Genomic DNA, 19,693 nt, shown 5'->3' with positions numbered 1-19,693 from the left:
TACCAGGCCTGTTGTGAACTCCTCCGCTGTGGATGCAAAAAGGGTTGCAGTGGACAATGCAAATGTGTCAAGGCAGCAATTCAGTGCAGTGCCCTTTGCCACTGTGGTGGACTGTGTTTTCAGAACTAACTCTGCCTTTAGTTGAAAACCTGTAATAGTTCATATATATTATGTAACATGTATGACTTCACCATAATAAATATGTTAATGGTTTACTGTGTATTTTGTTCCCTGAATACCAGATACATATAGTTAGCTACATTCTAGCATGTTGTAAATAGTACCAATGCATTCCCCATCCTTGAAAATGTAGGATTAGCCACCAGAATCAAGATCCTAGGTGGTCTAGATCCTAAACTACTGGTAAAATAACAACAAATGGCGGCCATTTTGAAATGGCCGCCATTGGCGCCATTGTACAAATTTGCGATGGCCCTATAGCCAAAAATCTTCCTTAGGGCATGCTCTAACAGTGTGCTACATTTCATGCTTTTATCATGAAAAGCACAATTCTTTCAGATATTTCACATATCTGCTGGACTATCAGAGGAGAGGAGTTCTCATTTCTCTAACCGCCTGATGCTTCCCCTCCTCTCTCCTCGGTTCCCCTCCTCGGCTCCTCCGCTCGCATCTCCTGTGGGCGGGACTAAGTCTCGAGGATAGGAGGCGAGGACGGGAGTTAGAGAAAGGAGAAAGGGCCCTCAAGTCTGTAAAAGGATCCGGATTTGCCATCTCTAGTACAAATGTGAATTTGTAACACACATGATAAAAACTGAGCTCCAAAATGGAGACGCCACCAAGAGAGTTGTAATGATTTTTTATAATAGAACATTTATTTTGATATCTTTCGACTTCCATTGAGTGTGTGTGTGGCTGCTTTGCTTCAGTGGTCTCAGCAATAGCAGCAGCTGTGATGTATCCATTAGAGCAACATCTCCTCTCTGCCGGTCCAGAGATAATACTTCTCCACACTGAGAATGGATCATTAGCGCTGCAGTCACCGTCTGAACTGCAGCCTCTGACACAATGTGAGACTGTCGTGAGGTCTCCAGCTGTTGCTTATAACCAGAGGTGGGAAGTAACTAAGTACATCCATTCAAGTACTGTAGTTAAGTAAAAAGTTGAGGGACTGTACTAGTACTTTACTTAAGTATTTCCATTGTTGTAGAGTATGCTACTTTATAGGGGCGTAGCTGGGGGGGGGGGAGGTTAGGATGATTCCAAGGGCCCAGCACTGGGGGGGGGGGGGGGGGGGTATATATGGTTTTATTATTATCCTAAAGTAAGTTAATGTAGATGACTCAAACGTATAATTGCCTGTATTGAAAAAAAACGTCACAAAAGAAACAAACTGGTGCTTGTTACTCTGTTTGACAGAATGAGCACTCCTCCCTTCATTCATTGCATGGTATGGGCGCCTGAGCAATGGAGCAAGCGGAGCAGGTGCATCCCCCACAATTGACCTTGGGGGATCAAACGTGTGCCTTTGCACCCCCACTTTTTGATCATATGAAAAATATGATATGTCCCCCACAATATATCACTGTAAACTTAAGTATGTAATTTCAATCGAATTAATAATACGCAATGAAAGAACTTGTGCTGATTATAGACACTTAATAGCGAGTTTTGAAGTTTCCAAAGATTGTGACCCCCCCCCCCGCATTTAGCTCACAATGGTTTGATCAACTGCCTCCTACCCACAGCAGTCCTGATACAGGTAGGCTGAGTGTAAATCACCGCGACCAGTCTGTCATTGGTGGCAGACCTTTTCAGTAAGTTGTTCAAACAAAGAATGTGTTAGACATGTCTTTACTTCTACCACTCAATACAATAAAACACATTTATAATCATCACCTTCTCTTCATTTTCGCTGCATTGAATTACAGGTCACTCTTTATGTTAGCTAGCGGTTAGCTGACGTTTGCTAGCTAGCTAGTAACATCAACCAGTGTGTGTGTTTGGCTAGCTACCTGGTAGATCGAAGCCCATTAGAGTTTGAGTTTATTAGGATCCCCATTAGCTGTTGCATGACAACAACTAGTCTTCCTGGGGTCCACATAAAACATTACATTCGACAAGACTTTTACAGAACAGTAAATAAAAAATAAAAAACTGATTTCCGAAGTCCATTTTCCTTCAAGCATAGACTTTCATATTTTCCATCATATACCACTTATTTTCTGATTTCATTTCATTGGAAAGAAAATAATGATAATGATAATAAAATAAGAATAAAGTACTTATATCTATCTGCATTTACAGATGCCAGCCTTCAATTCTCTTAAGGTACAACTACCTGAAATGAAAATAAAAGAAGAATGAATTATAGAATGATAGAAGATAATATGATAGAAGCCCATCTCCTACTGTAACTAACCTGCACACTGTGTGTGTGTGTGTGTGTGTGTGTGTGTGTGTGTGTGTGTGTGTGTGTGTGTGTGTGTGTGTGTGTGTGTGTGTGTGTGTGTGTGTGTGTGTGTGTGTGTGTGTGTGTGTGTGTGTGTGTGTGTGTGTGTGTGTGTGTGTGTGTGTGTGTGTGTGTGTGTGTGTGTGTGTGTGTGTGTGTGTGTAGCCAGCCAACCAGTTAGAATATGGCAGAAAAAAAAAAATCCTGTATTCAACCCAGTTCAGTGTATTCATACGTGTATTGCTCTCCTGTGTAGAATGATGTGGTGGTGACAGTGCAGACTCAGGGAGGAGGCAGAGAAGGAGAGAAAGAGACACAAGAGTTACAGGTAATGGAAATATCAGTCAGCTTAAAGTGTAGGATAACATAACAAATTAAGACACAAATACTTGGATAATATATTCCCCCTTCTCTCCCTTTCTTTACAGAGTAGCATAAAGATTGTGTATTCAAACCAGTTCAGTGTACTCATAAGTGTATTGCTCTCCTTAATGTAGAATGATGAGGTGACTGTGCAGACTCAGGGAGGAGGCAGAGGAAGTGAGAAAGAGACCCAAGAGTTACAGGTAATGGGATATCAGACAGCTTAAAGTGTAGGATAACATCCCTAGTCAAAAAATGCTATAGGAATCTCTATACGTTTTTGGAATCCTTTAGGAATCCTTTAGGATCACATAGGATTTTGAGACATTTCTGTGCTCTATATTAGAGGAAATTGCACAGGTGTTCATTAAATTAAAAAAATTCTGCCATAGAGGTGGTCGTGCCTGACCCACTCCAAACCACCCCTTGCCTGCCAGTTACTAATCTTTCACCCCCACTTTCAACTATAACTAGGCGGCACAGCAGCGCACCAGCAGTTTGCAGCTTGAACAGACTGACAGGAAAATGTCCTCTACAGCTCATGAATCAGGAGCTCAGAAACGAAAGAAAAAACGTCAGCAAGAGGAAAATAATAAAAGAGGTCGACAGCTAGTCACCAAGTATTTTCACAAGAAAGGTATTTATTCACAGAAATTGTTTTGAAGCCCATAACAGCTTGGCCAACATTTTGTGGCTGACGTTAGCTACCTGTTGCTATCAAAAATTAGATGAGTGTAGATGAGCCCAGTGAATTTGTATCCAGCAGCTATGCCCTTTTGCTGTGGCTAGCTAACCTAACCTGTATAATGTTACATGCTAATCACATCTGCTCTAATGCACAGATGCGGCTTCAGGACTAGTACCCCTTCCCTCAGGCCAGCTCCCAGTTGAAGGAGAGGGAGGTAAAGCAGCAGGGCTTGGGGTTAACAAACAGATTTTAAATATGCTTACTATGCATTGAATACAACTTTAGGTAATATTCACATTTAGTTACTCTAGTTCAGGGGTCGGCAACCCCTGGCACGCGTGCCAGCATTGGCACGCGGCACCTTAACCAGTGGCACACTAGGAATAAGTGTAATAAGTGTGCAAAAATATTTAAATTGTATCTTCGGATCCTGAACGAGACCGCCGCCAGAGCGCGTCTCCCCGTTACCTGCAGAAGGATATGGAAAGCCAAAAGTGCCATAATACGGGGGTGAAAAAACGCGCGAACATACGGGGAGGTCCGTTTTTTCGCGTGAAAAAACGCGCGGAAAAACGGGGAGGTCCGTATGTTCGCGCGAAAAAACGGGCCAATATACGTGCGAATGTTCGCGCGTTTTTTGATATGATAATGAGCCCCTCCTTCTGATTTCCTTAGCCAATAAGTTCAAAGTGTCTGTAACCAATCAGTGAAGGGTAAAGCCAGACCAAAGCAATCTGTAGATGAAAAGTTCCTGACATGGTGAGGCTGTGCTGTAAATTGTGCATTATTCCAGATTCAGGGGACTAAGTATTAATTTGCCTTTGAATATAATAAATATATCAATCAATATATCAATATAACCTGCCTTCATTGTTTTTTAAAATAAAATGGCATTACCCTTTTCCTTAAAACTCTGGAGTGTGAAGTGAAGGTATTTTCTCAATTTTTAGATGTCTCCTTAAATCCACTTTTAAATGTACTTCTTATAACATGGCATGGTGTTACATGTCAAATGTTCAGTAGTCTCTGGTCTTGCTAGAAATGCAAATTCACTCACCTTAGAGCACTGTCTTATGAGAAACCATAGCTTAGAAATCCGATTTTTGGAAAACTTCAAAACTGTTGTGAAACACATATGTACTCATGTCATCCTTTTTTTTTTGGTGTTTCAGATTTTGTTCACCAAAGTCCTTGGTTCACAAAAGTAGTGAAATATATCAATTACACTATAAGCCTATATAAATGTGTTGTTCATGTCTAAAATGAAAATGTGTAAATTATAATTTAGAGTAAAATATTTCCATCCCTCTACTTTCACCACAGAAAAGTTACATCAGGACTGAATAATGACTTCATATTCCATACCAAGGTTTATGTGATGTGTACAAATACAAATTCAGCATTTCAACTTTATTTTTCAACCAACTATTTATGTTAACATATGAAACTGTAAAATCTCAATATTTCCAATATCAGAACTTTTTCAACCAACTATTCATTATAAATGTAAAGACAGGGGGTCTTTGTCCATGGTCTTTGTCTGTCTTCCAAGACAGTGGGTCTGGCTGCTGTGTAGGTGGGGGTGATGGTGCATGGCCTGCTGGTGGCTGTGTCGGAGGGAGGTAGGTGGGATTGTCCCGGGTTGATGCTGGGATTGTCCCGGGTTGATGCTGGTGGCTGGATGGGAGGTACGTGTGCTAGGCGAGACTTCTTTGCTGGCTGGGTTGATCGTGATGGCTGTGGTGGAGACCTTTGTATCGAGGTGTATCTTAATCTTGTGGCAGGCCAGAGTCCTGCATCGGGTCGGGTATCCGCGGGTACCCGACGGGTGACCCGCAAAAAAGGTGATTTGCGGGTGGTATTTTTTCAAACGCTTTTTTCCGGGTTCGCTTCTGGGTAAAACAAAGATGATGCGGGTCCGGTTGCGGGTGTTGCATAATAAATATATTTAAACAATAATATTTTAGTTTAATGTTTAAATCCTCAGACCTCTCCTCCGCGGGACCGAGCATAATCATAACCTCTGCAGCGCATCTATCTGCTGCTGAGCGCACCACATTCTGAATGGCTGAGGTGAAGCTCTCTAGCGGAGAATACACCATTTTCAATAACTCTTCTTCAAGAGCGAAATCCAACGTCTGGGAGGCTTTTGGTGTCAACCTAGATGGAGAAAATAAACAACATCCCAGGCTTTTTGAGCCAAATATGCAACTGCGTGTGTTAATAATTGCACGTTGTCACTGCTTATATATATGCGGGTTCGGGTCGGGTTGCGGATCTTGTGCCGGCGGGTCGGGTCGGGTTGCGGAACTAATTGGCAATATGTGCGGGTAGCGGGGCGGGTTCGGTACTGCACGTCACGGGTGCGGGGCGGGAGCGGGTCTTGAAAATCAGACCCGTGCAGGACTCTGTGGCAGGCACAGATGGAGGTGGAGGCCGCTGTAGGGATGCTGGTCCTCTGGTCCTCGGGTCCTTGGTGGTGATGGCTGTGGTGGACGCCTTTGTACCGAGGTGTATCTTAATCTTGTGGCAGGCACAGATGGAGGTGGAGGCCGCTGTAGGGATGCTGGTCCTCTGGTCATTGGTGGTGATGGCTGTGGTGGAGGTCTTTGAGCCACGGTAGATTTTGACCTGGGGGCCGGCACAGATGAAGGTTCTGGCTGCTGGATAAACGCCGCCTCTGGGCCACTAGGCCCAGGCAGCTGTGAAATCTGAAGGAAAAAAAACATACCTTTACATTTAGCAAATCAAAATAACTGTATGACGTATTTTTCTCTAATCAAAAATGGAAATAAATCCACATGCCATATTATGACTTTTATGAAGGATTAAAGCCTTCTTCATTTCCAGTATATAATACAGTGATAACACACACAACCCGGTTGACTGTACTCACTTTAACCTGGCTCTGTTGTACACTGATAGGCACAATATTAGCATAGCATTAGCGCGCTATTAGAATTTCAATAATATGAACAATTATGAACTCAGACCAGCATTTCACATATTTATACAAGCAGAATACACTTGAAATGTAAGCCAAACTACTGCACGGGAGTCATACACCTAGTAACATAGAAGAACAAAGAAGCTAGCGGACGCCATTAGCCACTGTAGTGGAGCCGAACTAGCTGACAGAATGACATTAAACTACACATAAAGAACAGTTTCAAACACACTTCTTAGATCGAAATATGACATAATCTTTGTACACACTACTAACCTGTTGAACAGGAGAAATGAATGAAGCAGAGGGAACGTTGTTGCCGTTCCAGCCAGAATGCCAAGTCTGCGGCAGACACATAATAACAACACTTACTTTACGGCATGCGCTCAGCAACACATTCCCTTTTACGGCATGCCCACTGAGGCCTTTCCGTGTCCTATACTGCCCTCTGCTGTTTGTAATGATATACAATATTTAACATAAACATGCCTTCGAGAGTATAACTTAATTTATACAAGACAATATACATTGAAAATGTGCCCACATATTTATGCGGTTATCTGAATCATATTTCTACCCCTTATATTCGAAAATATATGATTAAATATCTAAAATATGCGCACTTCGACGCTGCGTGGGTGGACTCCAGTTATATCTTTCAAACTAAATCTATCCACTATCTGCTTGTAGACTAACGGTCAAAGGGTCTAATATCCGGGAGGGCCGGGCTCGAGTCTCGGAAAGGAAACGTTTTTTTGTGTTATCTCTTTTCATTCACTTACAATCTTTGTATAAATGCAAAGTATTCCAAGGTCTGCTTCACCTTAATTGTCCCAACTGCTTGGCAACAGCTGTCTGTTCTCCAGTTGTTTAAGGTGGTAGCCTGTCGCCTGCGTTCATGTTTCAAATAAATGGGAATTGATCAGCCTCAGATGTATTAATTTATAAAAAAAAAAAAATTGAATTCGAATGTTTCTCTTCAGTGCAATTGCAATTGCACATTGCATCATTTTTGTGTTCTTTGTTCTGTTTTAGAAAGGAAGGATTGTTTACTTTTTTCGTTGTCTACAAAACCGGAAAAACAACATAATTGTGCTTTTCCAGACACTGAAGAAAGAAAAATACCATGAATTTTCGGTATCAGGGCTGTTAGGGAAAAGATCAGGCAATATATCTTGAGAGAAAACTTATCTTTTGATCCCGTTTGAATTGTGCCACGAATTACACTTATGATGTTTGTCATCTTAAACAATCACTTCCATGTCAAAAAACTCAGTTTGTCGTAAAACTGTTGAAATATAAGACTATGAAAAATACGCAACTAGAAAGAAGTGAAATGTGCCAACGTGACGGCCGTCTTGGTGTGTGGTGCGCGACGGGAGATGTAGGTCATTGACTGGTTTCAGGCAAAAAAAAAGTGTTACTTCACAGTTTTACGACACATTTCAATTTTTTTGACTTGCAAAATTATCTTTTAAATTGACAAAAATCATATGTGTAATTTGTGGTTCAATTCAAACGGGATCGAAAGATAATCTTTCTCTCTCCATTGACTTCAATACATACCTTTTCCGAAATAAGGTCCCATGGGGCTCAACCGGAAAGGGAGGGACTTCGCCTCTCTATAAGCATGCAGCAGCAGTAGCAGCAGCCGGAAAAATGTCCACGAGAAACTTCATCTTGCGTTGCAAAAGGACAATAAATGACTGCACAAGACTTCTCCAAACAGATGATGCCGGTCATGCCGTGTTACAATCCACAGTAACGAGGTAAGGGCCAAGCCTATCGCTACTACCAACACAAAGGAATGTAGTTTGTTTTTACATGTAACGTAAACTGAGGTTGTGTGAGATCTTTCACACTTACAAATTCTGTCTTCTCCCCTATTTCACCAAACCGTTTACTGGCAGGTTAGAAACCATGGAAAGGAGCCTCGAGTGGTCACGGGGCAGGCTAATTAACGTCCCTACAGCTGATCTTTTACTTCAGGACCTTCGGGAATATATACTTGAAGTCCGGAGATCTTGGCCTACCACACCCGCACAACAAGGTAGGTCGATGTGATAATTGTTCACTTTAGCATAGGCTTTCGTTGATAAACCAGTGCTAGTATTGTTGAGTACTAAGTGTCCAACAGGCCAATACATTTTAAAGTAATTATTTGTTTTAAATATGGGTAATACCAATATAAACACCTTTTTTAATCTGTAGTTGCCAGCTATTAATTACAACATTCTGGTGAGACGCTCTGAGTCTCGAGTTGTCCACTTAAAACTGTACTCCAAATTCCACCTTTATATCCTGCCACAGTAGAGGAGACGCTATTCCCCCTCCCCCGTCGAGGGCAGTCTGGCCTTCTGTAGTACACCACGTATCATCAAACGTGTGAATGAGGACATTGAAAGGGTGCCAGAGGGGGAGTCTCTGTCTTCAGGGTTGGAAGACACAGACTGCAACTATGTATCTCTATGCCCATACACATTTATGCTTTTGTTCTTACTGTATACTACAACTATAGTGTATTGCATGTCCACTGGTTTAATGCCAAACTGCATTTCATTTTTTTTAAAAGTATCTTTAGGCTGGGCAATGACAATAAAATAGACGCATTGTGTGCGTTTCTGGCACAACGGCATAAATGCGTTGCTTTTACAACAATGACAATAAATGTAATCTAATGTTTTGCTGTTGTTGCAGGTCATTCTGGCTACCACGCCCCACTCATTTTGTTGGGTGGTCGAGGTCCCCCACAATTCAGCATTTCCAGAGAGCAACTCTCTTTTTTGAGGAGCTGTGGTTTTACAGCAACAAAGATGGCACAGATATTAAAAGTATCTCTGCGCACAGTGAGACGGCGATTGAGGTATGTAGCAATGTCTTCAACATTGGAAGTGCCATCTTGTCTCAATTTATTGTAAACATCCCAAGGAGGGGTTGTAGCCATGTTACACTATGCATGTTGTAAAGTAAATCTGAATACCGTAGGTCTCATATATTTAAAACATGTTTATTTTTCAGGCAGTTCCACATGCTGCGCTCTGGGACATACTCCACCATCTCAGATGCTACACTAGACGACCTCATCAAGGAGATAGTGGCTGGGAATAACCAGATTGGCCCTGAATCTGTCAGGGCACAGCTGCAGGCCCAGCAGATGTGGATACAGAGACGCAGAGTGCGGGACAGCATGAGGCGGATAGACCCAGAAGCAGCTTCACTGGACATGTCCTCTCAAGCTGCAGAAGACAACTCCAAAACAGTGGAGGATCTGCAGAAGCAACTGCAGGAGTTAAGAGTCCAGCGAGAGTTTTGCTAACAGAGGTTTGCTGGCTCCGACGACAACATCCGATTCTATACAAGGTAATGTTTTGGCTAAATTCTATCCAAGTTTTTGAGATGGGTTAGCTTATAAAGAATCCTGTTTACCTGCCGTGTGACCGCTGACTATATGCATGCAGTGTTGGAATAAGTACTCAACTTAACTGAAGTATAAGTACAAATACTATGGTTTTAAAATACTCCTGAACTGAACATGTAGAATCATAAATCCTGTGTTTTCATATATAAAAAGTAACTAGAAACTATGAAGGTTAACTAAATGTGGTGGAGTAAAACATATTAATACTAACAACATACTGATAATATTTTACTACAAGTGGAAATCTTCAAAACCTTACCAAAGTAAAAGTATGTCAATATCCACTGCGTTTCCCCCAGTTGCACACGTAAGAATGAAGAGTAAACGTAGTCATTGTGTGTAAAATGTTCCCTGTATGTTTTAGATTATTATTACTGCTGCTAATGTAGTTGCTACATTTTACTGCTGTAGATTACTATACCTGCACCTAGTGCCTTCTTACTCAGTCTATTTGAATTGTAATGTATTATAGCAAACAAGAGGAAAGCATTAGCCCATGTGTTACAGTTAACACGATTGTATTTACTGTCAATTAATGACTGACATGTGTCTTTTGTGTACAGATTCCCGAGCTATAACCACCTGATGGCCTTCTGGTTTTTAATTGAGCCTTCAATTCATTAAATGGTTTGTGTTACTAGAGCGATATCAACTGCCAAGAGTAATGAAGAAGTGGTTACACACGCACGTCCATCAACGGTAGGTTACGTTTCTTTTAACACACAATCTAAACACAAACTGAAGGGAAAATGTCTCTCCGACATTTCATTGCTTTTGTGTAGGCTAAAAGGCTAAAGTACTCAATCCTTTTTGAATACATCAGAGAACTAAAACAACTTAATGTTTTTCCCATAGTGTGCTACACTCATGACATTAATATAGTAACCTTTTTTTGTTTTTATCTTCCAGAGACAGCTGCTTCAGCCAATTGACGAGTTCTTCCTTTTTCTATGCTTCCTGTCGGTGGGTTTGAAAGAGAGGGACCTTGCAAACCGCTTCAACGTACACCAGTCCACTGTGAGCCGCATCATTGCAACATGGACAAGTTTTCTTACAACTTTATTGGGGTCACAGTGCATCTGGCTTACACCTGCAGAAGTTCAAGCCCACCTCCCAGAGGCATTCAAAGATTTCCCAGACACACAGGTGATCCTGGATTGCACAGAGCTGAGGTGTCAAACACCATCCTCACTCCTCCTCCAAAGTGAAATGTATTCTACATAGAAATCTCACTGCACCATGAAAGCCCTGGTTGGCATAGCCCCACATGGCGCAGTGACATTTGTTTCCAGTCTGTATGGTGGTTCTGTCAGCGACAAGGAGATTTTCAAACAATCTGGAATAGCTGCGTTGTTGACTGAAAACATAGCAGTGATGGTAGATAAGAGCTTCCTGATCAGCGATTGCTGCAAATGCAAGGTGTACTGCCCACCTTTTCTGTCAAAGCAGAAGCAAATGCCAGCCTATGAGGTGAGGGAGACACAGGCCATTGCCAGACTGAGGGTTCATGTAGAGCGTGTCATTAGGAGGATAAAAGAGAACAAACTTTTTGATGGTGAATCCCACATAGGTATTGTTTGTATTCTTATCGATAGTCATGAACTTTCTCTTGTGACAAAATAGACTCTCCGTTAGTAAACGTTTACTCTGTGTAAAAGTGATTTCTGTGTGTAAAAGTGAGGTAACATGTGTAGATGAATAACATCAACTTGTATTCGTCCCACACATACACACCTATAGATGTAGTTATATTTGTGTCTGTGACTTTATATTGAATGGGAAATAACTGGAAAATACCTGTGTAAGAGAGAGACTCCTGTCCCGCCTCTCCATTTTATTTTTAGTTGTGCATTGTTATTTGTGCTTTAGAAACATTCCACTTGAACTTTATTTGAATGAACTTAGTAGTAATTATTGTCCTATATTTCTTTCAGATTTCACAGCTGCCTGGGCCTAGGAGAAAGAACCTCCATCTGTGCCTGCACCAAGGTCAAGATCTACCGTTGCTCAAGGGCCTTCACCAGAGCCATCACCACCGAGGACCAAAGGACCAGCATCACTACAGCGGCCTCCATCTGTCCCTGCCACAAGATTAAGATACACCTCGGTACAAAGGCCTCCACCACAGCCATCGCGATCAACCCAGCCAGCAAAGAAGTCTCGCCTAGCAGACGTACCTCCAATCCAGCCACCAGCATCAACCCGGGACAATCACACCTACCTCCCTCCCACACAGCCACCAGCAGCCCATGCACCATCACCCCCACCTACACAGCAGCCAGACCCACTGTCTTGGAAGACAGACAAAGACCATGGACAAAGACCCCCTGTCTTTACATTTATAATGAATAGTTGGTTGAAAAAGTTCTGATATTGGAAATATTGAGATTTTACAGTTTCATATGTTAACATAAATAGTTGGTTGAAAAATAAAGTTGAAATGCTGAATTTGTATTTGTACACATCACATAAACCTTGGTATGGAATATGAAGTCATTATTCAGTCCTGATGTAACTTTTCTGTGGTGAAAGTAGAGGGATGGAAATATTTTACTCTAAATTATAATTTACACATTTTCATTTTAGACATGAACAACACATTTATATAGGCTTATAGTGTAATTGATATATTTCACTACTTTTGTGAACCAAAGACTTTGGTGAACAAAATCTGAAACACCAAAAAAAATGGATGACATGAGTACATATGTGTTTCACAACAGTTTTGAAGTTTTCCAAAAATCGGATTTCTAAGCTAGGTTTCTCATAAGACAGTGCTCTAAGGTGAGTGAATTTGCATTTCTAGCAACACCAGAGACTACTGAACATTTTGACATGTAACACCATGCCATGTTATAAGAAGTACATTTAAAAGTGGATTTAAGGAGACATCTAAAAATTGAGAAAATACCTTCACTTCACACTCCAGAGTTTTAAGGAAAAGGGTAATGCCATTTTATTTAAAAAAACAATGAAGGCAGGTTATATTGATATATTGATTGATATATTTATTATATTCAAAGGCAAATTAATACTTAGTCCCCTGAATCTGGAATAATGCACAATTTACAGCACAGCCTCACCATGTCAGGAACTTTTCATCTACAGATTGTTTTGGTCTGGCTTTACCCTTCACTGATTGGTTACAGACACTTTGAACTTATTGGCTAAGGAAATCAGAAGGAGGGGCTCATTATCATATAAAAAACCGCGCGAACATTCGCACGTATATTGGCCCGTTTTTTCGCGCGAACATACGGACCTCCCCGTTTTTTCGCGCGTTTTTTCGCGCGAAAAAACGGACCTCCCCGTATGTTCGCGCGTTTTTTCACCCCCGTATTATGGCACTTTTGGCTTTCCATAGTAGGAAGCCATGCACGTAACGCAGCCCCGCTCTCTTTAACTCCAGGTGACTTTCTGCCGCTTTCCTCCGTGGTGCAGTGCTGATCGTTTCACCACGGAGGAAAGCACTTCACAAATTTGCAGTACCCATAAGGAGCTGTACAAATGCCGCAGTTTTTGCGTGGCTGTGTATTTAGTTGAAAGCCCAGTGGCGATCTGCTCATCTCTCATCGAAATAATATGCTACAAAGGGGCGGACTGGCCAACTGTGTGTTGAACTTTCCTGTCGGCTCCCAGACCGTAGTCGAGGAGGGCAGAAGCAACAAGCTTCAGGTTCAAGCCACACACCCCTCTCTCCCTCTCCTCCTCTCTCTCTCTCTCTCTCTCTCTCTCTCTCTCTCTCTCTCTCTCTCTCTCTCTCTCTCTCTCTCTCTCTCTCTCTCTCTCTCTCTCTCTCTTAAAGGGACAGCGACCTCATCTCACTGTGCATGAACCTAATATCATAACATGTGTGCTCTGGAAAATCACAGAACGGACGATCGCCCTTATTATTATGCCATTTAAACCAATTGTTTAAATGTGTTTGTTGAATTCGGCATGATGTAAGTTGCGCGGACATGTCCACACGCTGCTTCCCCGCAGCGAGGCTGATAGTTGACGAGCGTCAAGCTCCTCAACCCCCCCCCCCCTGTTGATAATTCTCGATCATTGGCACGCTGATAAACATTTTTTTTTGAAATGGCACTTCATATGAAAAAGGTTGCCGACCCCTGCTCTAGTTCTTCCAGTAATTGCAATACCATTGACCACTTGCACATTAAATTGAGGTTGTTACAGTAGCTATAGCTAGATTTGAGCAATTGGAAAATATCTATACAAATGATTATTATTATTATTATTATTATTATAACAATTAAGAGAGAGCTCGAGCTGTACTGTGTTATATCTATTATAGGGCATTTTATAAATTATGTACACTATGGATACTCTAGAGCCAGGGCCCTCGAGCAAGGCAGCCAACGAGCAGAGCAGAGGTGAAGAGGCAGAAGTACCAGTACAAGAAGAGGTCGAGGACCATGAAAGCAGCACAGATGAGGAGGAAGCAGCTATGGACAGTCAATGTCAGGGACAAAGTGAGGCTCCGACACAGGATGCCACAGATACTGAGCCACCTGTAGTGGTGTCTGAGGTAGAAGATCTGCTATCACTTGACCCAGGGTTGTTCCCAGCTAGGATGAGTGACAAGGACAGGGCAACTATTGTAAAGAAATTAGCAATGCGAGAAACAGATCAAGAATTTCCACATGATTCAAAGGGAAAGAGATTTCCAGATTACTTGAAATACACCAAAGCAGATAAGGGTAGGGGAAAAGTGAAAAGGGACTGGTTGATTCACAGTGAAAGTGCAAATGCACTGTTCTGCATACCATGTGTTCTTTTCTCCAAGGAGCAAAAAATACCCTCTCTTAGTGCTTTGAGTAGTGACCAGGGATACAAGATGTGTGACGTCGAGTGGCGTCACATGTATGATAAATTCCCAAGCCATGAAACAAGTAGGAATCACAGGGACTGTTATTTGCGATGGAAACACCTACAGTGTTCGGTTATGACTGCATGTGGCGTTGATCATCAGTTGCAGAGAGAGCTACAGTCTGAAATTGAGAAAAACAAAGCTATCTTGCAGAGACTCCTTGATGTCACTCTGCACTTGGCAACGAGGAATTTAGCTTTCCGAGGTAAAACGCATGCTTTGGGCGATGTCCACAATGGAAATTGTGTAGGTACGCTAGAACTTTTGTCACGATATGATCCACTCTTGAAAGACCACTTAGACAAAATCAGGACATCCAAAAAAGGAAGCCAGCTAACTCATTATCGGAGCCCAGACATCCAGAACGAGTTTATTGAATTGTGTGGGGGAAAGGTTTTAAAAACCATTCTGATGGAAAGGGAGGATGCCATATACTTTGGAATCATTTGTGATGCAACGCCTGACATTTCCCACACCGAGCAAAATGTTGTGCTCATAAGATATGTACATTATAATGAAGACACAGGCGAATGGGAGATCACTGAAAGATTTATTGAATTCAAAGATTTCAACGGAAAAACAGGATGTGAAATAGCAGGCATGATGGAGAGAGTGCTTCTGGATCTAGGGATAGACATTAGTGATTGCAGGGGGCAAGGGTATGATAATGGGGTGAATAGGTCAGGGAAAATCAAGGGAGTCCAATCCCAAATACTGAAAAAGAATAATCTTCAGAATCGAGCCCTGAAGTGTCCAACTTTTTTGGTTACATTAACCGCCTCTACACATTTGTAAGTGCCAGTCCATCTCGTTGGTCTATATACAAAAAGAAAACAGGTTGCTCTGTACATAGGCTATCTGACACTCGCTGGAGTGCGATAATTGATGCTGTGAAACCTGTAGCAAAGCACCTACCTGGTGTCATTGAAGCCCTTGCTACCATACTGAGCTCATGCAGTCTCACAGGTGAGGCCAGATCTGAAGCTGTTGGTCTCAGGAACTACCTCATATCATTTGATGCCATTGTCCTTCTCACCATTTGGGTGAAAGTATTGCAATCTATTGATGACAGAAATGTGATACTCCAGTCAGGGAAAATCTCAATAGAGGTGGAGGCAGGTAATGTTGCTGCACTAAGAGATGAGATGCAGACTCTCAGAAATGGATTGGATGCTATTCTGTCTGAGGCATCAATGGTAGCTAAGGAAATAGAGGTTCCACCTCATTTCAAAAAAGAACTTTGCCGTGAGAGGAGGAGGAAGAGGTTTCATGATGAAACTGCTGAAGGAACAGGTCAGGAGGATAGGCCAGAAACAACATTACGTAACACTGTGTTTTTCACTGCCATGGACCAGATCATAAGTGACTTGGACACTCGGTTCCAAACAACAGCAAATATTGTTGAAGAATTTGCTGCCATACTTCAAATTGGGAAGTTGAGTGACAGTGTCATGGCTTCTGTGTGTCAGCCACTGAGGGAGAAATACTCATAGGATCTCACAGATCAGTTTGAGAGTGAGATAAGGCATCTCAATAAAATATTTTCTGCCACTTTCCCCCCTGATTGTAGCTCTCTTGATCTACTGAATGCAATATACAAGATGGAACTCCAGAGCATTTTTGGAGACGTTTGCATTGCCCTCAGAATTTTCTTGACGCTCCCAGTTACCGTAGCTGGTGGTGAAAGATCATTTAGTAAGTTGAAACTTATCAAGAGCTATTTAAGATCTACCATGTCGCAAGAGAGGTTGAACAGCCTTGCAATGTTATCGATTGAAAGCAAGCTGGCTCTGTCACTTGATTTCAAAGAGCTCGTAAAAGATTTTGCCACCAATAAGGTCCGGCGATAGGCGTTCGGGATTTAGGGATAAAAATCCAGTCTATGACAGGATTGTGGGACGTTTCCCTATAGTAAGCTGACAGGCTAAAGCCCACATTGTGAACAATTACTATCTGATGCATAGTCCTCTAGCACTCCATTTTTCATTGTTTGCTTTAAGTGTGTTCATGTCCTGAGAGTTTATTGTTTTATAATTGTGTTCAAATCTTCAGTTAATTTATACTTTTGTCCTTGTGTTGTTCAAATCTTAATTTAATAAGTCAAACAATGTTGAGATGTTTTGTTTGTTCATTCCTGTATTGGGTGTAATTTTCAATTAAATAGACAGAAGATAAAGTTGATAGTCAATGCATGTTGATTTCTTGCAGTCCATTACAGTTCATTAACTTCAACAGGGTTTTCGAGGTTGGGTTTCATCGTGTCGTTTAGGGGGTGGACGCAAGGTCATGACCCCACCAGTATCAATGAATCCTGAATTGTCCCCACCAATAGCTCAACACTTGTCACTCGCGCCTCCTCAAATCACTTGCGCGTGTAACAGGTAGGGCTTTAGCACTCTGCTGAGAAAGGCAGCAAGCCGGCCGCTACAGCAAAAAAGCTAGTGCTCTGACGGCGAACGTTCAAAATCTGCTTCGTAAAAGGTATATCCAAGCAGGAAACAAACTTATACTACAGAGCACATCAAAATGTAAGTGTCTGTCAACCTAATAGTGTGCTTGAGTAGACTATTTGTGTTGGAGATGGGATTACAGAGAGACAGGACAAGTAACATCTTTTGTATGTTGAGTATCATAAAAAACATTGTCACAAGAATAGAGGGAAATATGCCTAGCTAGTGCGACTCAAGGTTCTTTGGTAGACTATTGCATTGGTCCATTCATTGAAGATGAACGCAATGCGACATCCTTTACTAGGCTCAACCACCAACAGTTCAGGTGCTGAACTGCTGATCTGAATGTATAGGTAAAAACCATATTATGCGTTTTCATCATTAAATAAATGTCCACATTTATTTTAGCGTGCGCGCTAACGCGCACTCGCATGGATTGGGGCCCCACAAATAGATTCTTTCATGGGGCCCAGAATTTCCAGCTACGCCCACTACATTGAAAAGGGAAATAATGTATTTGTACTCCACTCCATTGCACTGTGACACTCCAAATGCATCTCTAAAAATGATCCTAGTGGAATAACTCTTTTAATTCACAATAATATTTTACAAAAATTAAATCCAAACTGGGTTTGTCTTTAATAGAAAAACGGTACTTGATGCAAGTAGTGTCACATCAGAATATAATTATACACACACATAAAGGCAATATTTCTGCACAATGATAACTTTGACTTTTTATACTTTAAGTACATTTTGCTGATAACACCTTTGGACTTACTTAAGTACGATTTTGATTGTATGACTTTTGCTTGTAATGAAGTATTTTGACATTAATGTATCAAGTAAAGCATCTGGATACTTCTTCCATCTGTGCCTATAACATTACTTCTTGTGCGAGTGAGAGAGCAGGAGAGAGAGAAGCCTTGACAGGCAAACAGAGAGTGAAAATAAATGTCCCTCAGGAAGTGTGATTTTTTATTTCTTTAGTGTTCCAAGGTGAATCTGAACGGGCTCCTTTCTGAATGAGTGTGCGTCATTGCAGCGGATCCAATAGGAGCGCGCCTCCCGTGGTGCCGGATATAGAAACCGCTGTCCTCCAAGTTTCCCCACACTGAACCTCTCCGCACTTGGTGCACCAGCAACATATTTCCACTCACTTTTAACACTCATACTCTCTGTTCCCATGTTCTCACGCACAGAGGGATAATGGATTTAAACGGCACGCTGGCAGGGCGCGACTTTGTCGCCCTGGAGCAGCGACTCTTTGGGAATAACTCCTTGTTTGGAAACAGCCCCTATGGAATCAGCACCGCCGCTTCCAACACGGAGGAGGAAGACTTGGAAGTGAATACCGATGTTTACTCCAGGGTGATAGTCACTGTCATATACGCTGCTCTGTTCGCTGTGGGCTCTCTGGGGAACTCCATCACTCTCTACACGCTGCTCAGCAGAAAGACCTTGCAGAACCTCCAGAGCACCGTGCACTACCACCTGGCCAGCCTCGCCGTCTCCGACCTGCTCATCCTGGTCCTCTCCATGCCTATCGAGCTCTACAACTTCATCTGGTTCCACCACCCGTGGGTGTTCGGGGACGCGGTGTGCCGGGGTTACTACTTCCTGCGGAACAGCTGCTCCTACGCCACTGCGCTCAACATCACCAGCCTGAGCGTGGAGCGCTATATGGCCATCTGCCACCCGTTCAAAGCCAAGAGCATTATGTCCCGCAGCCGCACCAAGAAGCTCATTAGTGCCATGTGGCTCGCGTCCTTCGCGCTCGCCACGCCGATGATCTTCGTCATGGGCCAGGTGATGCGTAAAGGAGAGAATATATGCACCTCTATTGTGTCCCCTGTCACCATCAAGACCGTGCTCCAGGTAGGTGTCATATCGCTGCGTGTGTGTGTTTTGGTTTTACGCGCGGATTTATTCATAGTCGCTCTTACCACATCTGGGCTAATTCAAGGGGAAATTATGAATATGAATCTGTTGTTCCGAGCCACACGTCCCTAAAGCAGGGGCAGTAGAAAGTTATACGGGGTGCGAAAGGGTGGCATGAGGTTCCAGCTGGGGGGCACATGTTATCTCCCCCAAACATATTTCAACTTCAGAGACTTCATTTTCTGCATTCTCTGGTGATTTGTATGTATGTGAATCACATAATAAGACAATGTAAAATCAACTTATGTTGAACACTTAACCCAGTCCTTGCATGCAATAAAAACGTTCAACAATTAGTTTTACGGTTTTTAATAGAGGTATTCAACTTTCTCACACACACACACACTCACTCACTCACTCACTCACTCACTCACTCACTCACTCACTCACTAATATTAATCTGCCAAATTAGTAGTTACTAAAGTTATGTATAATACATTGATTTAATACAAGCACATTCAATTCGTTTTTAAAGTAGCCTACAGTACTTGCAATTACATTTACTAATTTACCTTCCTCCCCTGAAGCACAGTATCATATTTTGTTGTTGGTAAAATCTTAATTTGTAGTCATTTGAAGAAACCCCCGCACATACTGTGTGTG

The 19,693-nt window shown here is 42.2% G+C and overlaps 3 protein-coding genes and 2 long non-coding RNA genes across 8 annotated transcripts in view; 4 read left to right on the top strand and 1 right to left on the bottom strand.

The window, feature by feature from the left end:
* Window positions 1-1,425: 1,425 nt before the first annotated feature.
* Window positions 1,426-4,017, top strand: LOC307034791 (uncharacterized protein; the record flags this gene model as incomplete). The annotated part of the gene is made up of 6 exons (XM_079673688.1): window positions 1,426-1,443; window positions 2,667-2,738; window positions 2,908-2,976; window positions 3,248-3,410; window positions 3,616-3,695; window positions 4,000-4,017. The coding sequence occupies 6 exons, from the start codon at window positions 1,426-1,428 to the stop codon at window positions 4,015-4,017; spliced, it is 420 nt and encodes a 139-aa protein (XP_079529814.1).
* Window positions 4,018-5,107: 1,090 nt separating this feature from the next.
* On the top strand, window positions 5,108-6,987 carry LOC307036591. Its single transcript, XR_013807395.1, has 2 exons — window positions 5,108-5,223; window positions 5,973-6,987. It is a non-coding gene; the product is annotated as an uncharacterized lncRNA (long non-coding RNA).
* On the bottom strand, window positions 5,146-6,827 carry LOC307036590. The gene is made up of 3 exons (XR_013807394.1): window positions 6,685-6,827; window positions 5,869-6,172; window positions 5,146-5,235 (listed from the first exon to the last, which is right to left on the bottom strand). It is a non-coding gene; the product is annotated as an uncharacterized lncRNA (long non-coding RNA).
* A 1,000-nt stretch (window positions 6,988-7,987) lies between the features above and the next one.
* On the top strand, window positions 7,988-12,274 carry LOC307036589 (uncharacterized protein). Of its 4 annotated transcripts, none has more exons than XM_079677044.1 (7): window positions 7,988-8,177; window positions 8,319-8,458; window positions 9,106-9,271; window positions 9,427-9,768; window positions 10,390-10,525; window positions 10,736-10,843; window positions 11,761-12,274. In XM_079677044.1, the coding sequence occupies exons 1-4, from the start codon at window positions 8,068-8,070 to the stop codon at window positions 9,722-9,724; spliced, it is 714 nt and encodes a 237-aa protein (XP_079533170.1). In that variant the 5' UTR covers window positions 7,988-8,067; the 3' UTR covers window positions 9,725-9,768; window positions 10,390-10,525; window positions 10,736-10,843; window positions 11,761-12,274. The 4 variants fall into 4 exon arrangements, with proteins under 4 accessions (XP_079533170.1, XP_079533168.1, XP_079533169.1 ...); XM_079677042.1 differs by having other exon boundaries at window positions 10,736-10,972; XM_079677043.1 differs by having other exon boundaries at window positions 10,390-10,843.
* Window positions 12,275-17,791: 5,517 nt separating this feature from the next.
* ntsr1 (neurotensin receptor 1 (high affinity)) overlaps window positions 17,792-19,693 on the top strand; it is a 106,299-nt gene continuing 104,397 nt past the window's right edge. Inside the window, exon 1 of the mRNA XM_079676978.1 lies at window positions 17,792-19,027. Coding sequence (XP_079533104.1) covers window positions 18,359-19,027 — 669 coding nt within the window. The 5' untranslated portion in view covers window positions 17,792-18,358. The remainder of the gene's footprint in view (window positions 19,028-19,693) is intronic.

The sequence above is a fragment of the Notothenia rossii genome (assembly GCF_949606895.1).
Source record: "Notothenia rossii genome assembly, chromosome: 4".
Classification (NCBI taxonomy): Eukaryota; Metazoa; Chordata; class Actinopteri; order Perciformes; family Nototheniidae; genus Notothenia; species Notothenia rossii.
This window is presented reverse-complemented; position numbering and strand designations above follow the sequence as displayed.

What these genes read in the sequence shown, in the direction of transcription:
- LOC307036589 (XM_079677044.1), top strand. Translation starts at nt 8,068, where the DNA reads ATGTCCACGAGAAACTTCATCTTGCGTTGCAAAAGGACAATAAATGAC. An exon ending in TACCACACCCGCACAACAAG is followed by an intron (nt 8,459 to 9,105) that starts GTAGGTCGATGT and finishes CTGTTGTTGCAG; the next exon opens with GTCATTCTGGCTACCACGCC. An exon ending in ACAGTGAGACGGCGATTGAG is followed by an intron (nt 9,272 to 9,426) that starts GTATGTAGCAAT and finishes TTTATTTTTCAG; the next exon opens with GCAGTTCCACATGCTGCGCT.